General features: G+C 47.0%; 1 protein-coding gene across 2 annotated transcripts in view; it reads left to right on the forward strand.

The window, feature by feature from the left end:
- The window catches only part of PAMR1 (peptidase domain containing associated with muscle regeneration 1), a 146,808-nt gene that overhangs the window by 47,585 nt on the left and 76,145 nt on the right, over window positions 1–23,078 (forward strand). The window contains exons 2-3 of one of the 2 annotated variants that reach the window (XM_080642009.1): window positions 8,424–8,579; window positions 9,775–9,833. In XM_080642009.1, coding sequence (XP_080498135.1) covers window positions 9,782–9,833 — 52 coding nt within the window. In that variant the 5' untranslated portion in view covers window positions 8,424–8,579; window positions 9,775–9,781. Of the gene's footprint in view, window positions 1–8,423; window positions 8,580–9,774; window positions 9,834–23,078 lie in introns of those variants that run through there. The other variant, XM_080642010.1, reaches the window with a different exon arrangement.

A 23,078-nucleotide genomic window follows, 5' to 3' on the forward strand; every position in this document is an offset into this window, starting at 1 on the left:
TGGGAATCAAACCATTACCTCCTGGTTCATAGGTTTATGCTCAACCACTGAGCCACACTGGCTGGGCTGGCCTTTTTTTAAATGGCCACCCCTTACCCATGACATTTTAATACCACAGATGTACTATATAGTTGTTTATGTAGTATATATTTATGCTTTAATCATTAAAAGAGCAAGATTTTTTCATTCCCCGTAAATATATTTCCCCCCTCCCTTGAGAGTATTATCACCCCCACTGAGAATGCATGTCTTACATCTATGTCAACCCTTCTTTGGCCTTCACTACAAAATAATGCTTGAGTTCAAGGTCAGGTCACTGACCTCCATGTTGCTAAATCTGTGGTCAGTGCTCAGTTCCCATCTTACTGGACCTCTCACCAGCATTGGCCACAGCCGATCACTCCCTCCTCCTTGGTACAGTTTCTTCAGTTGGCTTGTGGCACACCCCATTCTCTTGGTTTTTCTCCTACTCACTGGTTGCTCCTTCCTAGGTCCTTGCTGGTTTCTCTCTTTTTGCCTTCCTCTGAATGTTGGAGGATCCCCAGGCTGTATTTATTTTGTCTCCCCTTGGCAAAATAGATACATGAGGAGTGTGGTTTTCTGTCTGTTTTGTTCACTGATGTATCCCAAACAGGTGTCCTCAAACTACGGCCCGCAGGCCACATGCAGCCCGCCAAGGACATTTATCCGGCCCGCTGGGTGCCACTGCCTGTCCTGCTTAGCAGCCGACTCGTCCCAGGCCCGCAGTGTGCATAGGAATTTGTTCATAGTTTTTTTTTTAAACTATAGTCCGGCCCTCCAACGATCTGAGGGACAGTGAACTGGCCCCCTGTTTAAAAAGTTTGAGGACCCCTAGAACAATGCTTGGCACACATTAGGTGCTTAAGCAGAAGTTGCTGAATGAATGAGGGTCTCCCTATCACCTCTGACTCCAGTCCTTCTGTGTAGTTTATGCTTCCAAGGATATTCCAGTCAAATACAAATATGAGATTAAAATTATATAATCTTATTAATCAATGTCACCCCAATAAATTTAATTTTACAAAAAGAAAAGAAAATTTAAGCCAGTTCTTATATTCTGCTATGCTATAGTTCTGTTGCTTACAAACTTCACACAACGTTGGTGGTACTTGGGAGGACAGAAGGAATGGAGTGTGGCAAGTGGGACAGAGAGGTGACAAGAATCAAAGGAGGTGAGTCATGGAATGGAGAAAAATAATTCAATAGAAAAACAAAATCAGGGTAAGAGGTAGCCAGAAGAAACATATGTTCCCAAAGAATCCTTGGCATCATTTGTGTAATAGCATATATCCTGGCTGCCTGTGCACTTACTGTTCTATTTAAATGATAAATGAAAGAGCCACCATCCCCTAAGGTTGGAAGACTTGGTGATAACTAGACAGCAGATGTCTTGGTGAGAATTGAAGAATTGCCCTCATTCTTCATGCCATTATGTTGATGTAAATATAACCAGGGGCAAGCTCTCAAATAACTGGTCTTTAGTTTCTATTTTCTCTCTTTTTAAATTGCTTTTATTAGAGGATCTCAGTTCTGTGGCCAAATATGTGGGTGGAGGAGACGGGAGACTGTGGGACTGGTTAAAATTCTTCAGGGTCTTGTCCTGCTGGTACCGAGATAGGCTCCACTTCCCCCTCCCTCTCGGTGCAGTGGTTGAAAACACGAGGACTCAGCCTGCAAGGCAGGGCTGGCCTTCCCCGTTGATTTTTTTCAGCCGCTCAAGTACGTTTTCTTCTGTCTGAAATGCCTGGGATTGCAGGTCTGGAACATGTATTAGTGGAGTCATGTCTGAGGAGAAAAGGACGATAACATGGAAACACTGACTGCTATGGCAACAGTTGAAATAATAAACAACTTCTCCCCCTAGGAAAATCATAGACTTTGGCCTTGTGGCCACATTAAGAAGGGAAATAAGTTTTGCCCAAGTTAGATCTCGTGTTAGGCTTGATTTTTTTTCTCCTGGGTTTAAGAGATTTGCTAAGTGCCTCTTTGGGCAAATAGAGGCAATTATACATCTTTAAAAACCTCATACGCCTTTCCAGAAAAAATGTTAAATCAAAGTAACTCAGATATATGATTTGAAAACTTAAAATCACCCCTCCCTTGTTACTCCTCTGGAGTAACAAGTACTATATGAAGTCATAAAATTCCTATGTACATACATACGAATGTATTGCTAATTGGTTTGGTTTTGGGGTTTGTTTATTATTGAGCAGGTGAGACTTAGTTCAGTTTTCCCTAATTGCTTACTTCAGATGTCCTCTATTGATACCCCTTTCAATCCCTTGAAGGCATCTCCGATGACCTCACCGCTTTTTGATCACTGGCAGATATTAAAAAATCCAGTCCAATATAAATTAAAACTTGAGTCTTTCATCTAATTCAAAGTTTCTTTCGCCACCACCCCTGACCCGGTTCAATGCTGACCTGTCAGGAAGGAAAGGTGGTGGTGGTGATATGATCTGCTCTTTCAAACTTCTTGCACCCCGATGCCCTTTGTGGCTTTTGGCCCCTCCAGTGTGGGGACGAGGGAGTTGGAAGAAAAAGACAGTTGTATTTGCCTGCCACTATTATAACCCTGTGGCAGATGTCCAAATCTTGGCTCTTCACAGACCTCATGACCCTCCTTCCACAGCAACCAGTCTCCTGTGTACCATTTGATGAATTTATTGCTCCCAAACCTGGGCCCTACCCCTGAGCCACCCAGCCCGCTCATCGTTTGTTTGGCCCAGCACTTGCCTCAGATTTGGCAAGAAGGGCGTCAGCCCTGGACCTCACCCTTCAGAGGACCCCATGCTCACCTCTTGGATCTAAAGTTCTTCAGCTGAGGGAGAAACCACCAGATCCAGGAGGATGTTCCCACCTGGAGCTCAAGCAGCAATTCTAGACCTCATTTTGGGTAATGGGATCCCAGAATTCCTTGCCCGAATGGTATTAAATGCACTTCTAAGGTCTTTGCAGGACCTTCTTTTCCAGGTTCACGAGGCCCAAGGAGTGGCCAAGGGTGCTTGCCGGGAATGTGGATGGAACTCGTGTGTGTGTGTGTGTGTGTGTGTGTGTGTGTGTGTGTGTGTGTGTGTGTTGGAGGTGGAACCCGGAGGTGGGAAGTGAAGGGAGGCTTGGCAGGGCCAGCTCTCACTATGCTTTGTATTCGGGAGTGAAGGCAAGGATCACCCATTTGCTCAGGTCATGATGGAAAAATATTTGTCAAGGTAAGATGATAGAACATCTTTTATTTAGCTTGATTTATACTTCAAAATATTTAGACATAGGGTATGTGGGCCTCCATTTGTACTCTTGGTCTGAACCCTGGAATATTAAGGGTGGCTATGACTTAGCCCATAGGAAAACTCATTCCTCCGTGACATGTCCAACCTACCTACAGGTGCCGGTAGGTTCTGCTGCTGTCCTCACTCCTCTCTCCATCACAGGTAGCTTCAGGCAGCCTCCCCGCTCTTACTCTTTCCAAGCTAGAGTAGGGTTTCTATCTCCCTGTCTAGACTTCTCATACTTGGAGGGTTCCCTTTTAGATGATCCCAGAACATGCTCTGCTGTACTCAGCTCGCAACACTTGGTGGTTGGGTGGTTGGGACTTGTTCCCAGGACACATTACATTGAAGGGTGAGATGTGACTGCTTCTCCTGGCAGATAATCCAGATTCCGTGAGGGCTGCTCTTGGGGAGCACCTCTCTCCGTTGGAAGGGGAGGGGAGGAGAAACATGACTGAGTCCCATTCCAAAGATCTAATGGCTCGCCACCTTTTCTTCCATGACCTGGAGGTGGGCGAGGGGGAGTGACAGTGAAGGGCCTCTTTGGGTACCGCATAGGAAGACCTACGTGGGTGTGTCTGGAACTTCTCTTTAGAATGTGCGATACCCGCCACCTAGTTCTCAACTTTGGGCTTTAGCAGACTTCAGAGGCAATAGAAAAAGTCCCTCCTAGTGCTCTGTGACACATGCATTATCTCCTCATGATAGTCCTGATCTTGGCTTTTGCATTTGGATGATAGTTTATACATTTCTTCAACAGCTACATAACATTTTATATGGTACATGTGGCTGTAACACAGTTTATTTAACCCTTCTCATACGACAGTTGTTTATGTGGGTTTCTGATATTACAATGCTGCAATGAAGAATGCTTTAACAAATATTTAACGGGGGTCAGAGTTGTGACATTTCCAAGGCCACCTGGTCTCAAGGTGCAAGTCAAGCATTTTCACAGAGTCTGTGCCCTTATGTAAATATTCCTAGAAGTGCGATGGCATTTTGATAGGAAACGCATTTTGTGTTTTAATAGGTGGAGCTAATTACCCTTCAAAAATTGTAGCCATTTATGCTCCTACTACAAGTATCTGGGCCATGGGCTCCTGGAGGTCAGGGTGCATGTTTTAGTCACTGTTGTTTCCAGTACGTGTCACGTTCTAAATCTCAACCTGTTTCTTACCTTTTTTGCCACTTTCACATGGTTTTGGAGATCTATCCCTATTCCTAGATGTAAATGATGATTTTTGACTACTGTGTAATATTTCATTAGGTATTTATACTAAACCAGCGGTCGCCAACCGGCGGTCCGCAGACCCCTGGTGGTCTGTGAGGTCCGAAAGGTTGGCGACCGCTGTACTAAACTATCTGGATATGGGTATCTAGGTTGCCTACAACAACCCACTCCAATTCCTAGCCACCACCTCACTCCAAGTATATCCTTATTCTTGTCTTCTGTCTCTATTTGTTTAGTGTTTAATGATTGCAAGCATGGATTCATTGCTCTCTTAACTAGTTTGCCACTTCCTTTCGGGCAGATAATCATAGTGTCTCCCTCTTAGGGTGGTTGTGGGTATAGATGAGCATGCAGTGCTTAGCACATTGTCTGGCAAGCAGAACATTCTCTGTAGATGGTGTAAGCGCTCCAGAGCCTAAAACACATTAGGATTTTAATAAATACCAATTACAATAATGAATGTTTAAGTACCTCTGGTGATCTGCGGTCTCCTTCCCCATAAAACTGGGTCCTAGAACACTTGAATCATGAGGTATTCAGGAGATAGTAATTATGCTCCTCACCGGTAATCCTCTCAAATTATTCCCCTTTTACAGATGATAAAACAAACTCAGAGAGGTGATGCATCTTGCTTATGACCATTGAGCGCAGTTAGTGGCAGAACTGGGGCTTCACCCCTAACTCCGAAGCTGTTATTTTTAGTACCATGTTATATTGCCACCCCCTCTCCTCTGGGGAAGTGTATTCGGATGATTTCAGCGACCACAGTTTTTGTTTCTGTGTGTGTGGATAACAGAGAATTGAAGATCTAGTTAATGTTCACTGAGACCTTGTGCTAGGCCCTGCCAGGACCGTTTTTAGGGTGCATTTGTATGCATTACTGAAAGATGTTCCCTTTGGGTGACTACAGCTATGGACACATGGCTTGGCCATAGAAGCCAGGCTGGATTCTGGGCTATGCTTGTCCCTTAACCTGGGCACATGTGTGCACTACACAAACTGCCCAAGTGTATTCTGAGCCACTGGGAACTTGCTGTGTGTTTCATCAGTGCCAGTCTGTTGACTCTTCCTCATCACCACGGTCCTAGGGGCCAGATACAGGTCCCCTGGACAGATAAAGACACGGGGGTCAGAGTGGTGACATTTCCAAGGCCACCTGGTCTCAAGGTGCAAATCCAATGTTCAGTAGGCTTTTAAAAAAATCCTCACCTGAGGATATGTTTATTGATTTTTTTTTTTTTTTTTTTAGAGTGAGAGGAAGAGAGAGAGAGAAACATAAAGTGAGAGAGAGCATCCATCAGTTGCCTCTCAGGTGAGTGACGGATATGGTCCCCGTTGGAAGTCCAGAGGAGACAAGGTTGCAGGTGGGCTGATGCCCTCTGGTTGAGGAGTCACCAGTGAGCTCGGGCTGTGGAATGTGGCTGTTTGAAGGGTGCTATAAGCTCCTGGAATAGGCTGCAGGCTTCAGTGCAGACACTTCCACCGGCCGCGAGTTTGACGTGCTTGCAAACGGTATCTAACGCGAGTGCTGAAAGGTGAGCAAAAAGTGGAATGGGAAGAGAGTTTCGGGCTGAAGGCACAGTCTGTGCAAAGGCTCGGAGCAAATCAAAGCCAACTTGTTTGAAAAACAGAAAGGGTGGTAAACAAAAGACCCTACGGGGATTAAACAAATTTTAAAGCTATGTTCATGCATTTGGCCTTTATTCTGGGGGCATTAGGAGGCCTGGAAGAAATCTGATCAAGGATTAACCTGTTTTGAAGTTGAGAAGGGTCGCTTTGGCCCAGTGGAGAAGGGAATGAGGGGTAGGGCAGAGTTTCTAGCAGGGAGTTCCACTAGAAGGCTGTCTAGAGGTGGGGTTATTTAAGGAAACCTAAAAACCCAAGTCTAACCTTGCTTGTTAGGAGGAAAGCCCTTCTCCTTCCACCCCCAGTGAAGCTACCTGGAATACCTGGGACCTCTGAGGCCCCCGAGGTAGTGAGAGCCCAGTTTTCCTGGCTCCCCCACCAATGCTCTCCCCCCTCGCTCCCTCTTCCAAGAACCAGGCCTCCCCCCTTCCCCACCTTGCAGCTACTCTTTCCTTCCAACATCCCGTGGCCTCCCGACCAATCGCACATATTCTTTCTATGCCCTTTAGTTTCCCTTCTGACTCTCCTCGGATCTTCTCTTTACCTCCCTGGGGCAGACACAGAGGTGTGTCTGTTGGCCTCCTGGCCAGGGAGCCTGGTCTGTTTTCTAGCTCTGGCCTGGCACTTCCCTTCACTCGGAGGGTAGAGGGGCAGTGAGGGAGTTCAGGTTGCTGAAAGGTCTTGCTTAGACTCAAAGAAGGAAAGAGACACGTATTCTGTCTCTTCCGGTGGTAGCATGGTGCCCTGTCTCAATGGTTCTCAACCCAGCTGCCCAGTAGAGTTACCTTACGGGGCCTTTAAAAAAAACCCAACACCCCACCTGGTTCCCACCTCTGAGAGACTGAGTTATCTGTCACGGGAAGAATCCAGGCATCTGTAGTTGTAAAAGCTGATGGCTAATTCTGAGGTGCAGGTCGGATGCAGGAGCACAGCTCTCTCAGCGTCACGTTTCAGAGATAAGCTGACACCAGGTGGAAGGTCAGCTTTGGCCGTTTTTATTTATCTTTTGCTGGGCTTCCCTTGGACAAATCATTGCCTCTCTGAGCCTCATCCATTTGCTCCTCTGTATGAGGAAGTTAAGAGCACCTGCCTTTTAAGATAGTTCTGAATCCGCCAAGTCAAGCTTTTTCACAGAGTTGGGGCCCACCCAGGAGCACTGACTGTTGTTTTCTTACTATTACACTTTCAAGTTAGCCATGGCCCTCCCCCTCCGGTTCTTTTTCATGCCCAGCTACATTAGAGTGAGTTAGATGATCAGATTTCCAACACTCCTCTGTGAGAGATGTTCTAAATGAGGGAGAAAGGTGCAGCGTTAAAGTTCTCACAAAATGATTTACTAGAGTAAGTTGGTGTGCACGGCCTCACCCCCCTTTCCTCTCTCTGTGCCCTCGGGGTATTTTAGACAGGATTTGGGGCCCGTGCAAGTCCTTTAGTACCAAGCATGCATCCCCAGAGAGGATGGAGAGAGAATTCTTCTGGATAATTCTTCTTTAATACATGGTTTCAATGCCATTATAAAATAAGACTTTCCATAGCTCTCCTGCCAAAGTACGTTCCATTGGTCTCTCAATGACTGATGACTGCATCCCTCCCCGTGGCCTGTGTGGTCTGTTCTGATGGGTAGATTCTCAGTGCCTCCCACTCTGTCTTCCTTTGGGCGTGATTAAGGAGGCCAAGGAAACGGGGGGCGGGGGGAGGGTGAGTCCTCCCGGGCACACTTAGTTCAGCAAAGAACTCAGTCCGCTTACTCCTGGTATGCAGCTATGATTGCTGGGCACGACAGAAATGTCAACAGGGGTGAGAAAGGTCAGTGCAAACACATCACCACCCCAAGGAAAATAGCTTGCAATACACTCTTCATAATGAGTCGCTCTCTCAAAAGAGTAGAGAGGGTCAAAGAGGTAGGCTCCAGGACTGCCGAAGCTCAGTTTCTGAGAGAGGCTCAGAGAACACGGGACAGCTGATGGGAGAAGCCCACGTCTTCACAGCAGTGCCCAGAGATTTCTAACCCGAAGGAGACTGCGTTGCCTTTCCATAGGCATGGGCTCTCCTTTAAGACAGAATACAAACACTGCTTTCGAAGCTGAGCCCTCAATGGATTCAGCTAGAGTCCAACAGCAATGCCGTTTCTGGAAGCTAGGCTATTTTAAGAAGCAGTGCATTATCCCCAAGCATGTTTAACTGCTGCACAGCACCTGAGTGTCTGAGCGTTGAACACTTCATAATTCAACAAACGTGCGTTGTCCCCGTGAGCACCTGTTTCTCCTGTTTTACCACAGATACATGACGGGGCAGAACTTACGAACTGCAGGCACCCATTGGTGATTGAACTGCTTCTCACGCCAGCAGCTCCAGGCAGCATTCTCCAGGGCGAGCAGCAGCGCGGCTTTCGTGGTGTATCCTGGAGAACTGAGTGGCCGACGCACTATTTAAAGGTATTCATTATTCACTGTTATAAAAATGATGATTCAACATTTATCTTTATTGTTTCCATTAAACTTTATTTAACGGTGGTTAAATAAACGGTGGTTAACCTGGTAATACAGTTAGTGAGATAAAATATGCCAAGTGCTTGGTACAGTGTAATACATTTAAAAAGCAGGTAAGCAATGATAGTCTTCCTTTTATCATGGGAAAGTTATAATTCTTCCAAAAGATAAAAGCATTTTGGGAAAAACTTAATTTTTTTTTCAAAAGGGAATGAAAATGGTTCTGGCCCATTGGCTACTCTGATTAGCTAGGAATCGCAGTGTTTGTGAAGTTCAGGTCTAGATATTCACGGACTGTCATTTTGATTGGTTTTGACCTTTCCTGAATGACTAATAATATTAGCAGCAACCACCATTATTATCCTATATAATAAGAGAGGAATATGCTAATTACCCGTAATGAACGACTGCATAACGACCGGATCATGGATCTGTGTTGGGGGGGGGGGGCAGGGAACTACAAGCGGGCAGCAGAGAGCTATAGGAGGGGGCAGGGTAGCAAGCTGTGGAGGGGGGGCGGGGGGAGCTACAGGAGGGCGGGTCAGCAGGCTACTGGCGCATGGATTTGTGTGCAGGGCTACTAGTTATTATAAATATTGATATTGGTAGTAATGCGGTCATAATTGTAGCTGGCATCATTAGTTTCGCTCGCCCAGTATCCCAGCCCCCGCTCTTGGTGATATCTAGGTTCCCCTTTGGATAATTACCGCGCCCATTGGATTTGGTCTTGGTTGGGATGTCCAAGTGCACACCCTTCTTTGGAGGGTGACTCAAAGGTAGTGGAGCTAATTCCTTCTCAGCACAACCCCTCGAAGGTACTATCCTTAGTTCCTGTGACTTACCTGGGGCCGCTCCTGACTCCTGCTTCCTAGTTCCTTCCAACGCTTGGCCATTCCATGTAACTTCGATTCTGTCAACTCTCTTAAAGCCACCCAATACATTTTTAAAATGTTCTTTACAAGAACCAGAGGTGATTTGTTTGCTTAATAATTAAAGAACCCTAAATACTTCTGGGAGATAATATTAGTAATCATAACTGTGATTGTTATTTTCATTACTTCAAAGTCATTATAGTCATAACTAACATTTACTTACTATTTGTTATGTCCTGGACACTATTCTAAGTGTTATCTCATTGCAGCATCCTCATGCCAACCCTGCGAGGCAGCGGATCCGCGTCATTATTAGACCACTGTACAGGTGAGAAAACTGTGGCATGGAGAGGCCAAGTAACCTGCCCAGAGCTGGTAAATGATGGAGCCAAGTCTCAGATGCAGCATCTTCAATTCTGGCACTCACACCCTCAATCACTACACTGCTTCTCTATCAAATGACTGGGATGGAATATGCCTGGCATCGTGCTAATCACTTTACATCAGTCATCTCATTTAATTTTCACAAAAGCAATATTACCTCCCAGAAAATGAGAGCGTTGACAGAATGATAGGTTACATGGAATGGCCAGTCAGAACTGTGGGTTCTGATTGCATCCACTGAGATGAGGAAACAGGGGCCCAGGGGGGTTAAATGCTTTGTGCAAGGTTGCTCAGCTACCAGCATTCCAGAGCAAAGCCATCACGCCGAGGAAGGTCTGCGCCTGTCGGGAGAGGGATGAGGGAGAGGGTCAGGTCTGCTCATACTTAACCTCACTCACTGTTAACAGAACAAAGAAACTTTAAAAAACGTTGCGAATCAGGCTGGCTTTGGAGGGTTCCCAGGAGGCTCGAGCAGAAAGGGAAAACTTCCTTGTGCTGAGATAACTTTGAAACCCACATTTCTAGGCCAGCTGTTTTTTTCCTTCCTTTTTTTCTTAGAGAATTCCAGGCCTGATTAGATCATGCTCTGGACTCGAGTCAGCCAAGGGCCACGGTTTAAATCGCTGTGCTCCTGATGACCTTACATGAACATCTAAGATAAATCTATTTATTTTACACTGAGATCATGGAAAATAAAGCAATCCCTGCTCTTCTCCAGCAGACCTTGCTTGCCAAGTCGGTTTTCATGACATACTTGTATAGTTAATTTATCTTCTCTGAAAAATGAGATTTAAAAACTAAGAAAGAGTCACTAACATTAGTGCTTGTGTCAAAAACAATGGTTAAAGCCAAGAGCATTGTCATAGACCCCTTCACCAGAATTGGCAGGTTGATGTGTTTCCAGAAGTGGGAACAGAGACCCCCAAATTCCACTGAGTCTGGGGAAACTCTCAGTGGCTGTATTTTCAGGGCTGTGTCGGGAAATGAATGATGTGGAAGACACTTGTGTAGCTGCTGTTTGGTCTACACCATGGACACCAAATCCCACCAGCATTTATGGCCCCTACCCCCAGACTTCTAGTGGAATAGAAAATTTGACATTTGTGCCCAGAAGGTAGGTAGGACCATTGTGAGAGGATTGCCTGGCTGGGATAATTTTCTAGAGGATGCTGATGGGGGTGAAGTGGAGAGTAATCAAGGTGAGAGCAGAAGAACAGGTTATTTCTGCTTTGCCTTTTTAAGCCATTATTTCTAGACCCCAATTTTTCACAGCTTTCTGAAACATGGAAAGGTGGGATTACTGTTGGCTTAATGTCTCTATGTTTCATTTTGTCTTCTGTAAAGTGGGGTTAACCTAGTGCCTAACTCAGGCTAGATGGGAGGAGTACATGAGATAATAATGCATGCACAATGCCTGGCATAGGGTAAGTAGCCAATAAATGGTAGGCTTTTCTTACATTACCCCCCTCCCATCTGCTACCGACCTGTGTCATTCAGTGTTCTCATCTGTGGCCACTGGCCTGCCTTCAGGGGTTCATGGCCTACTTAGATTAGCTTTAAATCCCTTCCTGTGTTAACATTCTATTACCCATGTCCATTCCCCCCATTTTATAGGTGGAAAAGAGATTGACGTCCAGAGAGGTTAAGTGACTTCTTCAAAGTCACACAATTAGCAACTCTAACTCTACTGCTATTCATATGTATTAGTTATCCATTGCCACATAACAGATTACCCCAAAATGAAGCATATTACAACAACAAACATATTGCCTCACATTTTCTGAGGTTCAGGAATTGGGTGTATGGACTGGCTCAGGGTCTCTCTTGACCCTGAGGTGTCAACCAGGGCTGTAGTCAAACCTAAGGCTTGGTTGGGCTAGATCAGTGGTCGGCAAACTCATTAGTCAACAGAGCCAAATATCAACAGTACAACAATTGAAATTTCTTTTGAGAGCCAAATTTTTTAAACTTAAACTTCTTCTAACGCCACTTCTTCAAAATAGACTCGCCCAGGCCATGGTATTTTGTGGAAGAGCCACCTAAGGGGCCAAAGAGCCGCATGTGGCTCGCGAGCCGCAATTTGCCAACCACTGGGCTAGATAATCATCTTGTAAGCTCATGAATGAGAGACCTCAGTTCCTTGCCAGGTGAGATTCTCCACAGGGCTGGCTGCTTCTGACATGTTTTTCCCCAAAGTGAGCGATCCAACAGAGTGCAGATGGAAACAGCAGTGTCTTTTATAACCTACCTAGAGACCCGATGCACGAAAATTTATAACCTACCTAGAGTCCCTCAGCCCGGCTTGCACCCTCTCGCCGCAGTCGGCCATCCTTAGCATTGCCGAGGAGGCGGGAGAGTCTCCCACCACCGTTGCTTCGCTCACAGCCGTCAGCTTGTGGCTAAGTGGCGCTCCCCCTGTGGGAGTGCACTGATCACCAGGGGGCAGCTCCTGCACTGAGTGTGCATCATAGTGACCAATTGTTCCTGGTCAGTTTGCATGTTACCCTTTTATTATATAGGATTGCAAAAGTGATGAATCATCACTTCTCCCATGTGTTATTGGTCACACAGACCAACTCACGTACACTTTCAGAGGGGGTTGTGCATGGACACAACTGTCAGGAGGTAGAGATTATTGGACACCGTCTTGGAAACTGGCTTCCACTTAAGACTGGCTACTTCACAAGACTTAAGCCAGCCAGTGTGGCTCAGTGGTTGAGCATCAACCTATGAACCAGGAGGTCACGGTTCAATTTCCTGTCAGGGCACGTGCCTGGATTGCAGGCTTGATTCCAGGTAGGAGGCATGCAAGAGGCAGCCGATCAATGATTCTCTAACATCATTGATGTTTCTGTTTCTCCCTCCCTCTCCCTTCCTCTCTGAAATCAGTATATCCTATGTAATAAAACCCTAATATGCAAATTGACCAACCGGCAGGACGACTGGTGGAATGACCGGTCACTATGACGTGCTCTGACCACCAGGGGACAGACACTCAACGCAGGAGCTGCCCCCAGCCTACAGACCCTGACTGGCAGCGGCAGCGGGCAGGGCCAGCGAGCGGGCAGCACTAGGCCAGCCAAGGCTGGTGTGAGCGGGGGCAACGATTGCCCCACTGGTCGCCCCACAGATTGGCCCTGATCACCAGCCAGGCCTAGGGACCCTACCCGTGCATGAATATCGTGCACTGGGCCTCTAGTATGTTTATAAAAGACTAAGGACAAAAGTCCTTAACATGGTCCCAGGGACCTACCTTCCTCATCAGCCTCCACTTATTGTTGCTCTCTGAGCTCCAGTTTGCACTGGTCTTTTTTCAGTTCTTCACACAGACCATGTTTCTTTTTCCACCTATAAAATGTTGGGAATGGACATGGGTAATAGAATGTCAATTAGAGATAGTCTAAGTAGGCTATGAACCCCTGAAGGCAGACCAGTGGCCATAGATGAGAACACTGAATGACACAGGTCGGTAGCAGATGGGAGGGGGGTAATGTAAGAAGAGCCTACCATTTATTGGCTACTTACCCTATGCCAGCACTTGGCAAGTGCTGCTCCCTCGACCTATAATACTCATGTCTCATCACCTGGAACACTAATGTCACACTCCAATGTCTCATCACCTGGATCACTAAAGTCACACTCCAATGTCTTATCACCTGGAACATTAATGTCACACTCCAATGTCTCATCACCTGGAACACTAATGTCACACTCCAATGTCTCATCACCTGGAACACTAATGTCACACTCCAATGTCTCATCACCTAGAACACTAATGTCACACTCCAATGTCTCATCACCTGGAACACTAATGTCACACTCCAATGTCTCATCACCTAGAACACTAATGTCACACTCCAATGTCTCATCACCTAGAACACTAATGTCACACTCCAATGTCTCATCACCTGGAACACTAAGGTCACACTCCAATGTCTCATCACCTAGAACACTAATGTCACACTCCAATGTCTCATCACCTGGAACACTAATGTCACACTCCAATGTCTCATCACCTGGAACACTAATGTCACACTCCAATGTCTCATCACCTGGAACACTAATGTCACACTCCAATGTCTCATCACCTAGAACACTAATGTCACACTCCAATGTCTCATCACCTGGAACACTAATGTCACACTCCAATGTCTCATCACCTGGAACACTAATGTCACACTCCAGTGTCTCATCACCTGGAACACTAATGTCACACTCCAATGTCTCATCACCTAGAACACTAATGTCACACTCCAATGTCTCATCACCTGGAACACTAATGTCACACTCCAATGTCTCATCACCTGGAACATTAATGTCACACTCCGCTGTCTTATCACCTAGAACACTAACGTCACACTCCAATGTCTCATCACCTAGAACACTAATGTCACACTCCAATGTCTCATCACCTAGAACACTAATGTCACACTCCAATGTCTCATCACCTAGAACACTAAGGTCACACTCCAATGTCTCATCACCTGGAACATTAATGTCACACTCCGCTGTCTTATCACCTAGAACACTAACGTCACACTCCAATGTCTCATCACCTAGAACACTAATGTCACACTCCAATGTCTCATCACCTAGAACACTAATGTCACACTCCAATGTCTCATCACCTGGAACACTAAGGTCACACTCCAATGTCTCATCACCTAGAACACTAATGTCACACTCCAATGTCTCATCACCTGGAACACTAATGTCACACTCCAATGTCTCATCACCTGGAACACTAATGTCACACTCCAATGTCTCATCACCTGGAACACTAATGTCACACTCCAATGTCTCATCACCTAGAACACTAATGTCACACTCCAATGTCTCATCACCTGGAACACTAATGTCACACTCCAATGTCTCATCACCTGGAACACTAATGTCACACTCCAGTGTCTCATCACCTGGAACACTAATGTCACACTCCAATGTCTCATCACCTGGAACACTAATGTCACACTCCAATGTCTCATCACCTGGAACACTAATGTCACACTCCAATGTCTCATCACCTAGAACACTAATGTCACACTCCAATGTCTCATCACCTGGAACACTAATGTCACACTCCAATGTCTCATCACCTGGAACATTAATGTCACACTCCGCTGTCTTATCACCTAGAACACTAACGTCACACTCCAATGTCTCATCACCTAGAACACTAATGTCACACTCCAATGTCTCATCACCTAGAACACTAATGTCACACTCCAATGTCTCATCACCTGGAACACTAAGGTCACACTCCAATGTCTCATCACCTAGAACACTAATGTCATACTCCAATGTCTCATCACCTGGAACACTAAGGTCACACTCCAATGTCTCATCACCTAGAACACTAATGTCACACTCCAATGTCTCATAACCTGGAACATTAAGGTCACACTCCGCTGTCTTATCACCTAGAACACTAATGTCACACTCCAATGTCTCATCACCTAGAACACTAATGTCACACTCCAATGTCTCATCACCTAGAACACTAATGTCACACTCCAATGTCTCATCACCTGGAAGACTAATGTCACACTCCAGTGTCTCATCACCTAGAACACTAATGTCACACTCCAGTGTCTTAACACCTAGAACACTAATGTCACACTCCAATGTCTCATCACCTAGAACACTAATGTCACACTCCTGTGTCTCATCACCTGGAAGACTAATGTCACACTCCAATGTCTCATCACCTGGAACACCAATGTAGTACTCATGTCACATCACCTGGATCACTAATATAACACTCCAGTGTCTCATCCTCTTCATCCTTTAATGCTCAACTCTACCAACATGTCCTCCTGATTCTCTAAACTAAGTCTGTATTGAAAATAATTTGAGTCATCAATTAATTAATTATTAATATGTATACACAGGAGCATATGGTCTGACTTGTGCTCTCTGGGTTGTCAGGAGGGAGCAGAGGTGATAAAGTCAGGCCTGGATTCCAGGTTTCTTTACTCGGAATCCTGGATCTCCACTCTTTGTAACCACTTTTTAATTCCCATTCCTAGGGGGAGAAAAATAGCTGTTATTCTACCTTGTCCTTTTACAAGGCTCTTTTCATTAGTTCTTAAAATAGGACTATGCTGATTTTCCAGACTGAGCATCTGGCCTATATTTTTGCTTCCAGGCCCCTCCATTAACCACAAGAAACTATTTTCTTTACAGTATGCTAGTTTATTCCCTGGTCACTTTGACTCTTATTTGTCATCAAGTACAGAGTTTGAGAAGTCACCAGCTGCTCTTTTTGTCACAGGTTTTCATTGGAGATCAAGTCCTGCTTCTAGAATGCATTGGGGGAAGAGTTGGGGAAGATAATTCTCTGTTTTTACCCAGGATTGTGGTTTCTTGTCCTGGACAAGCCACTTGGAGCAGAGCGGTTAGTTCTCTGCTCTTTCTCTCAGGAGAAACACACTCACTCTCTGTCTCACACACACACACTCATGCACTCCTTTGATTTATCCTATTTGCTAGGGTGATGGAAATTACAGAAGCATATATATGTACGTGTATGTGTGTATGCTGGGGAGCAGGAGGCATGTCTCAGCCGAAAATTGAATTCAAACATGTCTGTAGAAAAGGTGGGGGGACCACCAGGAAGTGATTTGTGGGAGGCTCTCTCACCCTCTGAGAGGAAAAGGGTGGGGAGGACCCCATGAAGTCAGACACAGATTGCGTCTGAGTCCTGTAATAAGGAGGCGTCTGAGGGAAAGAATGAGGACCTATTTGTACAGTGGACTCTGTGACCCTTAGGGGCACAAGCAGGCCCTTTTGGAGGTCCGGGTGACCTGGTATGACTGTGAGTAGGGGAGAGGACCATCACCTCACTTCAGGTGGACCAGGACCTGCTGGCACGTGGATGCCCAGCAGCTGTAGGCGTGGCAGGTAGCACCCTAGCGTGGACATTGCCGGTGAACTAGTATCAGTAGCAGCTTCAAGGCCACATTGTGTTCTCAGGGGCTTTACGTGCAGGAACCGCGGGTGAGTGGGTGGGAGAAGAGAGAAACCCAGCAGCTGCAACTGGATGCATTGTGTCTCTGGTAACTGACTGGTTTGTGATTAGCTGGGAGACACCTCCAGGGGACATTAGGGACACCAGAGGCTGAGATCTCATGGGGCACCCATGTCCTCTAGGATCCTATGGACAAAAGCCAGTGATGTGTGGACATGGCTGTAATCGGTGACCTTTTTTGGGCTATAGACCAGGGAGACCTGAGAAATTCAGATTCATATAGAATAAAACACTGAAGTTAGAGGTGAGAGAAACCTTAGAGATCAGAGTCCAACCCTTCACTCTGCTGAAAGGAAGCAGAACCCAGGGAGAAAGGCAAGTTTTCCAGGGCAGAGAGCTAAGACAGAGAACTGAGTTCTAGCCTCGCTGTCTTTGGTACCTAGGGAGTTTGGGGAACTACATATATCTGATATGTCCTTAAGACCACTGAGACTTGGAGGGGTGGGCTGATGCTAAGAGGCAAGCAGTCTATAGGTTGGGTGGGTTGCCACATGTCCTGTGACTGGAGAGACAAATGCCAGCATGCCCAAAATGTCTTCTCACCGGGGAGGGGAAGTCCATGGTGACAATAAGAAAGGTGAGCAGATGCTGAAGTGGAGAAGGGGTGGAAGCAGAGGACAGTGACAAAATGGGATCACTTCATATTTTAACTGGAGGCCCCTGGCCCATTTGCCCCCTCCAGGCAGGATTCCTGGGTTTCAAATGGCCTGATGTACCTCAGCCATGTGCTGAAAACTCCCCTTTCCCAGGACAGCTGATGTGCCCATCTGACCTCCTGCTTAGGTTCTTAAGCCTTACTTCACTGCACGTACAGAGGGGGGAAGAGGAGATGAAAGGAAAACAAAAGAAATAAGAGAAAATGGGAGTGGAGAGAGAGAGGTTCAGAGCAGAGGGCAGGGAGATGTACAGAGACACACAGAGAGAAAGAGCAGGCGTGGGCCATAAATTGCTTCCAGGGTGTAAGGAACCACAGACGCCCACCTTCAAGACCTCCTGGGGCCACTGTATAATAGCATCCAGCCTCCTGGCTGCAGGTGGGCCTCTCACCTGACTCCCATTAGAGCTCCTTGCCGCTGGAAACCAGCATGATTTATGAATCCCTCTGGGCTCATGGCCAGACAGCCACCCCTCACCCATCACATCCCAGCTGACCCCCAGTTGCCCTTCTTCTTGCACGTGGTGCAGCAGGTGGATTTGAATTTCTAATGACTGCAGACACCTGTGTTTCCCTGAGGCGCTCATCATGGTGATGGAGAACAGACCTAGGCCATACCCAGGAGGAAGAGCGCTGTGGAGGAAATATGAGAGACAGGCTTGTTGGAGGCATGGAATATCAGTGTGGACCCTGTTAGATTTCATTAACTGTTTACATTTCCCTGCCTGCATTCCACTGGTCACCTGCCCAGAAACACAAGTGGAAACACAAACCTTAAATGAGATCAGATTTTCCAATGAAATATGATAAGAAAAAAGGGGTCCAATGCCAAATCACAGGTAAATTTGCCCAGTCCACCAGAGGGACATTCGTGAGCAGCCCGGTGAGAATGTGGCCCCGGTCCAGCCTGACTTATGGTTGTCCAGAGGCCCTGGGAGGCCCACTGTGAAGGAGAAGGACTAACATAGGTTTACAGAGCCCAAGGGAAGCTGGAATAGTGTTGCATAGGCTTGGATTTATGGGGGAGGGGGGGAGCCTGCCAGATCCCTCCCAACCTCTAACTCCTTTGGAGAGTAGCACACTTCTGATTACGATTCTGTTGCAGCTCATGGAAACTCAAGATGGAAAGTTTGAGGCCCCTGGACAAGCCAGCAATGCAGAGGAAAGAGAAGACTTTGTTATAAGACCTAAATCCCTCAAGATAGAGCACAGTTCATGCTGCCTACCTCAAGTTGCTTAATAAAGAGTAACCCCTTCATTCCCAAGGAGCATTCCCAGGGATCAAGTCAGGCTAAATTGAGGTGCCAGCTCTCCAGGGCCAGCACTTCCCTGCTGCTGCTGCTTAAGGGGAAACGTGGTCCTTGCTAAAAACCTTCATGACTCTCCTTGAGAGTCTATTGAAAGAACTTTTCCCTCTATCAATAGTCCAGCCTATGACCTTAGAGGAGATAACTTCTGCTCCTTTAAGTTCTTACTCCTCAAACTATAATACATAGTATCATTGGCATCATTAGCATTATTTGGGTTCTTGTTAGAAATATAAAATCCCAGGTCCCTGGCCCAGTTCTACTGGATCAGAATAGAGCCATATCAGGGGCTCAGGATTGGGCCTTGTTGCCTGCAGGTTATTTGGAGGTGGTGGTGGTTGATTGGCTCGGTAAGCAGCAGTCCGGGCTGTTGTGTCATGTGACCTCTATTTCTGCTAGCACGGCCATTCTGTTCATGTGCCCCTCATGTCAGGTTTGGGTAGCTGATGGCAAATACTGGCTAATGTCACCCAGCTGAGTCATTTTTGTCTACTTAAGTGACTTTTTCTTGGTAGATGCTTTCTTGTCTACCATGATCACATGTTTTGGTCATAGGTAGTGCTCACTTTTGGCCTCCTTGTCTTTACTCATTTAGTCCTTTTCATTTTAGACTCCTGACTAGCCGGTGAGGCCATTCACCATTGTCCACGAGTTACATATGTTCTCACTTCAGGCCACTTTTCCTTCCACACAAAGCAGATGACTTGGTGCACCACTCAGAGCTCTACCCATTGGAAAGACTTTCCTTAGCTCCGTCATTCAAGTCTGCTCTCTGATGCACCCACCATCCACTTCCAGCTGAGCTCACACTCCGAGATGTTCCATGTGGGATTTTTCTCCTTCAGCTTGTTGTATTGGTAAACACCCCTCACAATGGCTGTAGATGCAAGTGGAGAGAGGGGCACTGGACAGCCATGGAGTATGGCATGGGAGTCTGGGGTTCCTACTCATGAAGCCTGATTGTGCCCCTCTGGTCCTGCGTGGGGTCCATTCTGGATGTACCAGTGTCATCTTAGGATAGCCTGCTATGGTCCCATGTAACTTTATGACTTGGAGGGTCTGATAGAACTCAGCTCATGGTGAGCAATTATATATTAACTAGAGGCCCGATGCATGAAATTTGTGCACAGGCGGGGTGTGTCCCTCAGCTCAGACTGCACTCTCTCCAATCCGGGACCCCTCGTTAGGATCGGGCCTAAATGGGCAGTCAGACATTCCTCTCACAATCCAGGACTGCTGGCTCCCAACCGCTCACCTGCCTGCCTACCTGATTGCCCCTAACCGCTTCTGCCTGCCAGCCTGATCACCCCCTAACCACTCCCCTGCCAGCTTGATCAATGCCTAACTGCTCCCCTGCCAGCCTGATTGCCCCTAACTGCCCTTTCCTGCTGGCCTGGTCACCCCTAACTGCCCTCCTCTGCCAGCCTGGTCACACCTAACTGTCCTCCCCTGCAAGCCTGGTTGCCCCCAACTTCCCTCCCCTGCTGGCCCGGTAACCCCTAACTGTCCTCCCTTGCCAGCCTAGTCGCCTCTAACTGCCCTCCCCTGTTGGCCTGGTCTCCCCCAACTGCCCTTCCCTGCAGGCCTGGTCACCCCTAACTGTCTTTCCCTGCAGGTCTGGTCCCTCCCAACTGCCCTCCCCTGCTGGCCTGATGGCCCACAACTGCCCTCCCCTGCTGGCCATCTTGTGGCGGCCGTCTTGTGTCCACGTGGAGGCAGCCATCTTTGACCACATGGGGGTGGCCATCTTGTGTGTTGGAGTGATGGTCAATTTGCATATTACTCTTTTATTAGATAGGACTAGAGGCCTGGTGCACAAAATTCATGCACAGGTGTGGTCCCTAGGCCTAGTCAGTGATTGAAATGTGAGCGTCTGATGTGGAAAGGCAGGTCCCAGCTGACCTCTGGGCCCTGGGTAGCACCTGGGCCCCCAAGCCCCCATGGACCCCCTCTGCCTGAGTCATTGGGCCCCGCCTGGCTCCCTCAGCATCTGGGAGCCTGGTGGCGAACCCGCCCCCCTCCACCACCCCTGGTTGTTGTCTGTGGGGCGATTAGTGGGGTGATTGGGCCCCACTTGCACTCACTTTGTTCTGGCACTGTCTGCTCACCTGCTCCACCATCCCACTGCAGTCCCGCTCTCATTGGGGCCCGTTGGGGCCAGCAGCACCTCCACTGCCGCCCGCTGCCAGCACTGTGTTGCCAATGCCTGCCATGTTCCGTGCCACCCCCTGGTGGTCAGTGCATGTCATAGCGAGCAGTCGAACTCGTAGTTGAACTCCTGGTCGAGGGGACAATTTGCATATTAGGCTTTTATTATATAGGTTGGTCATTTGATATCCCAGAATCAAATATCCCATGTCCATGAGGGCCCATTAACACTCTAGGGTATATTCCTCAAAAGCAAATGCTATAGATGACATGGCCTTGGTAAGAATCCCAGAGATCTATGTTGTGATTCTCCCACTGGAGCTTGCTATAAGATCCTTACTGCATCCTTTCCCACCACTGACATCTTCAACACCAGATGGCCTGGTGGGTCATATGTTTCAAGTGGCAGAGCTATTTGAGAGCTCATTTGGAGGTTCTAGCAGGGGAGCGCAGCTACCCTTGACTGAAGACCAATACTTTCCTCTTGGGGGAAGGGTGTCCTCTTTGACCCACCATGCAGCTTTGGAAGGGACGCACATGGATCGGTGAGGAAGTAGGGGGACACCCGCCTAGCCAGCCAGATCAGCTGAATTCAACCCTGGTGATCAATGGGGTGAAAGATGTCACAGCCAGATTGCCCTCACATCCATGGCTATTTGTACCATGGCCTGGACTGACTGCAGATGCCTTTCTTGTTCCAGGCCCCATGCAAAGCTGGCTACCTTTCAGATTTCCTGGCATATGGGCTGGAATAGTATTGCTAGGTGTTGACTATGCTGTCTCCAGAACCCAACCCAGGGAGGCCTGATAGACATCATGTTTCATTCTTGGTGGTAGTGATGAAAAATGCAGCAATATGTCTTTCAGTTTGGACAGTATTTCTCAGCATGCCCCTGATCTCTGGGCCCCTGAAAACTTTAGCAATGTGCTCTGCCTCTGCATCTTCATTGGGTTTATCTCCCACCATCTGAAGTGAGATGCTTTCCCAAGGCCTCCAGTGTGCTAGCTAGCTCTTATTGTTTCTGTTCTGTCACTGATGTAATGACTCAATGTGATATTCTGCAGAAAGTCCAGATTTCTTCTGACTACACTGTGACGGCAGGAGAATTAACAGAGACCTAGGACAGTACTATAAATTATTGTCCATTCCACATGAATGTAAATTATTTCTGAGTCTTTTCTCTGATTGGGTTTTAATCTGCTCTAGCAAAGATACCATGAATGACACGACAGCCATATTGGAACTACTTCTTGGTTGAGTATGTGATTATCTTCTGCCATTTTACCAGTATCCATCTGGTTTCTGCAGGGACCTGACTGGTGAATTAAATTAAAATATGGAGATATGAAAAAAGCCATCACCACTGCATCATTAAGATTCTTAAGGGTGGCATTAATCTCCACCATTCCCCAGGAATGTGTTATGGTTTTTGATTCACTACCTTGGGAAGGGGAAGGCAGTTTCAGAGGTTTTTATTCATCTTTTCTATTATGATGAGCCAAGGATCTCATGTAGGAATTCAACAACTATGTTAATCCCAATTATATATTTGGAGACCAGAAAAATGATCACTAGGTGGGTCCATGGCCTCACTGGATCCATTGTAACTTGGCATTTGACCAGGACTCAATTTATTAACTTGCTCTCATATGCCTCTAACAGGTGGGCATGATGCCATTGCAGGCCTCTAGGTATCAATGTCATTTGTGTCCAGTAATCCTCAGAATGTATGGGTTTTTCTCTCTCCTCAGTCCACAGTCATCTGATTAAGTTCTGTCTCCAGAACCCAATTCTCCCAGGGAGGCCTGACAGACATCATAGTTCATTCTTGGTGGTAGCTATGAAAGATGCATGTCTTTGTATGTCTTTTTAGGGAAATGTCAAAGGAATCATTATAATACTAGAGGCCCGGTGCACGAAATTCATGCACTGGGGGGAGTGTCCCTCAGCCCAGCCTTCACCCTCTTCAATTTGGGACCCCTCGGGGGATGTCTGACTCACAATCCAGGACTGCTGGCGCCTAACCACTCGCCTGCCTGCCTACCTGA

The sequence above is a fragment of the Plecotus auritus genome (assembly GCF_963455305.1).
Source record: "Plecotus auritus genome assembly, chromosome: 9".
Classification (NCBI taxonomy): Eukaryota; Metazoa; Chordata; class Mammalia; order Chiroptera; family Vespertilionidae; genus Plecotus; species Plecotus auritus.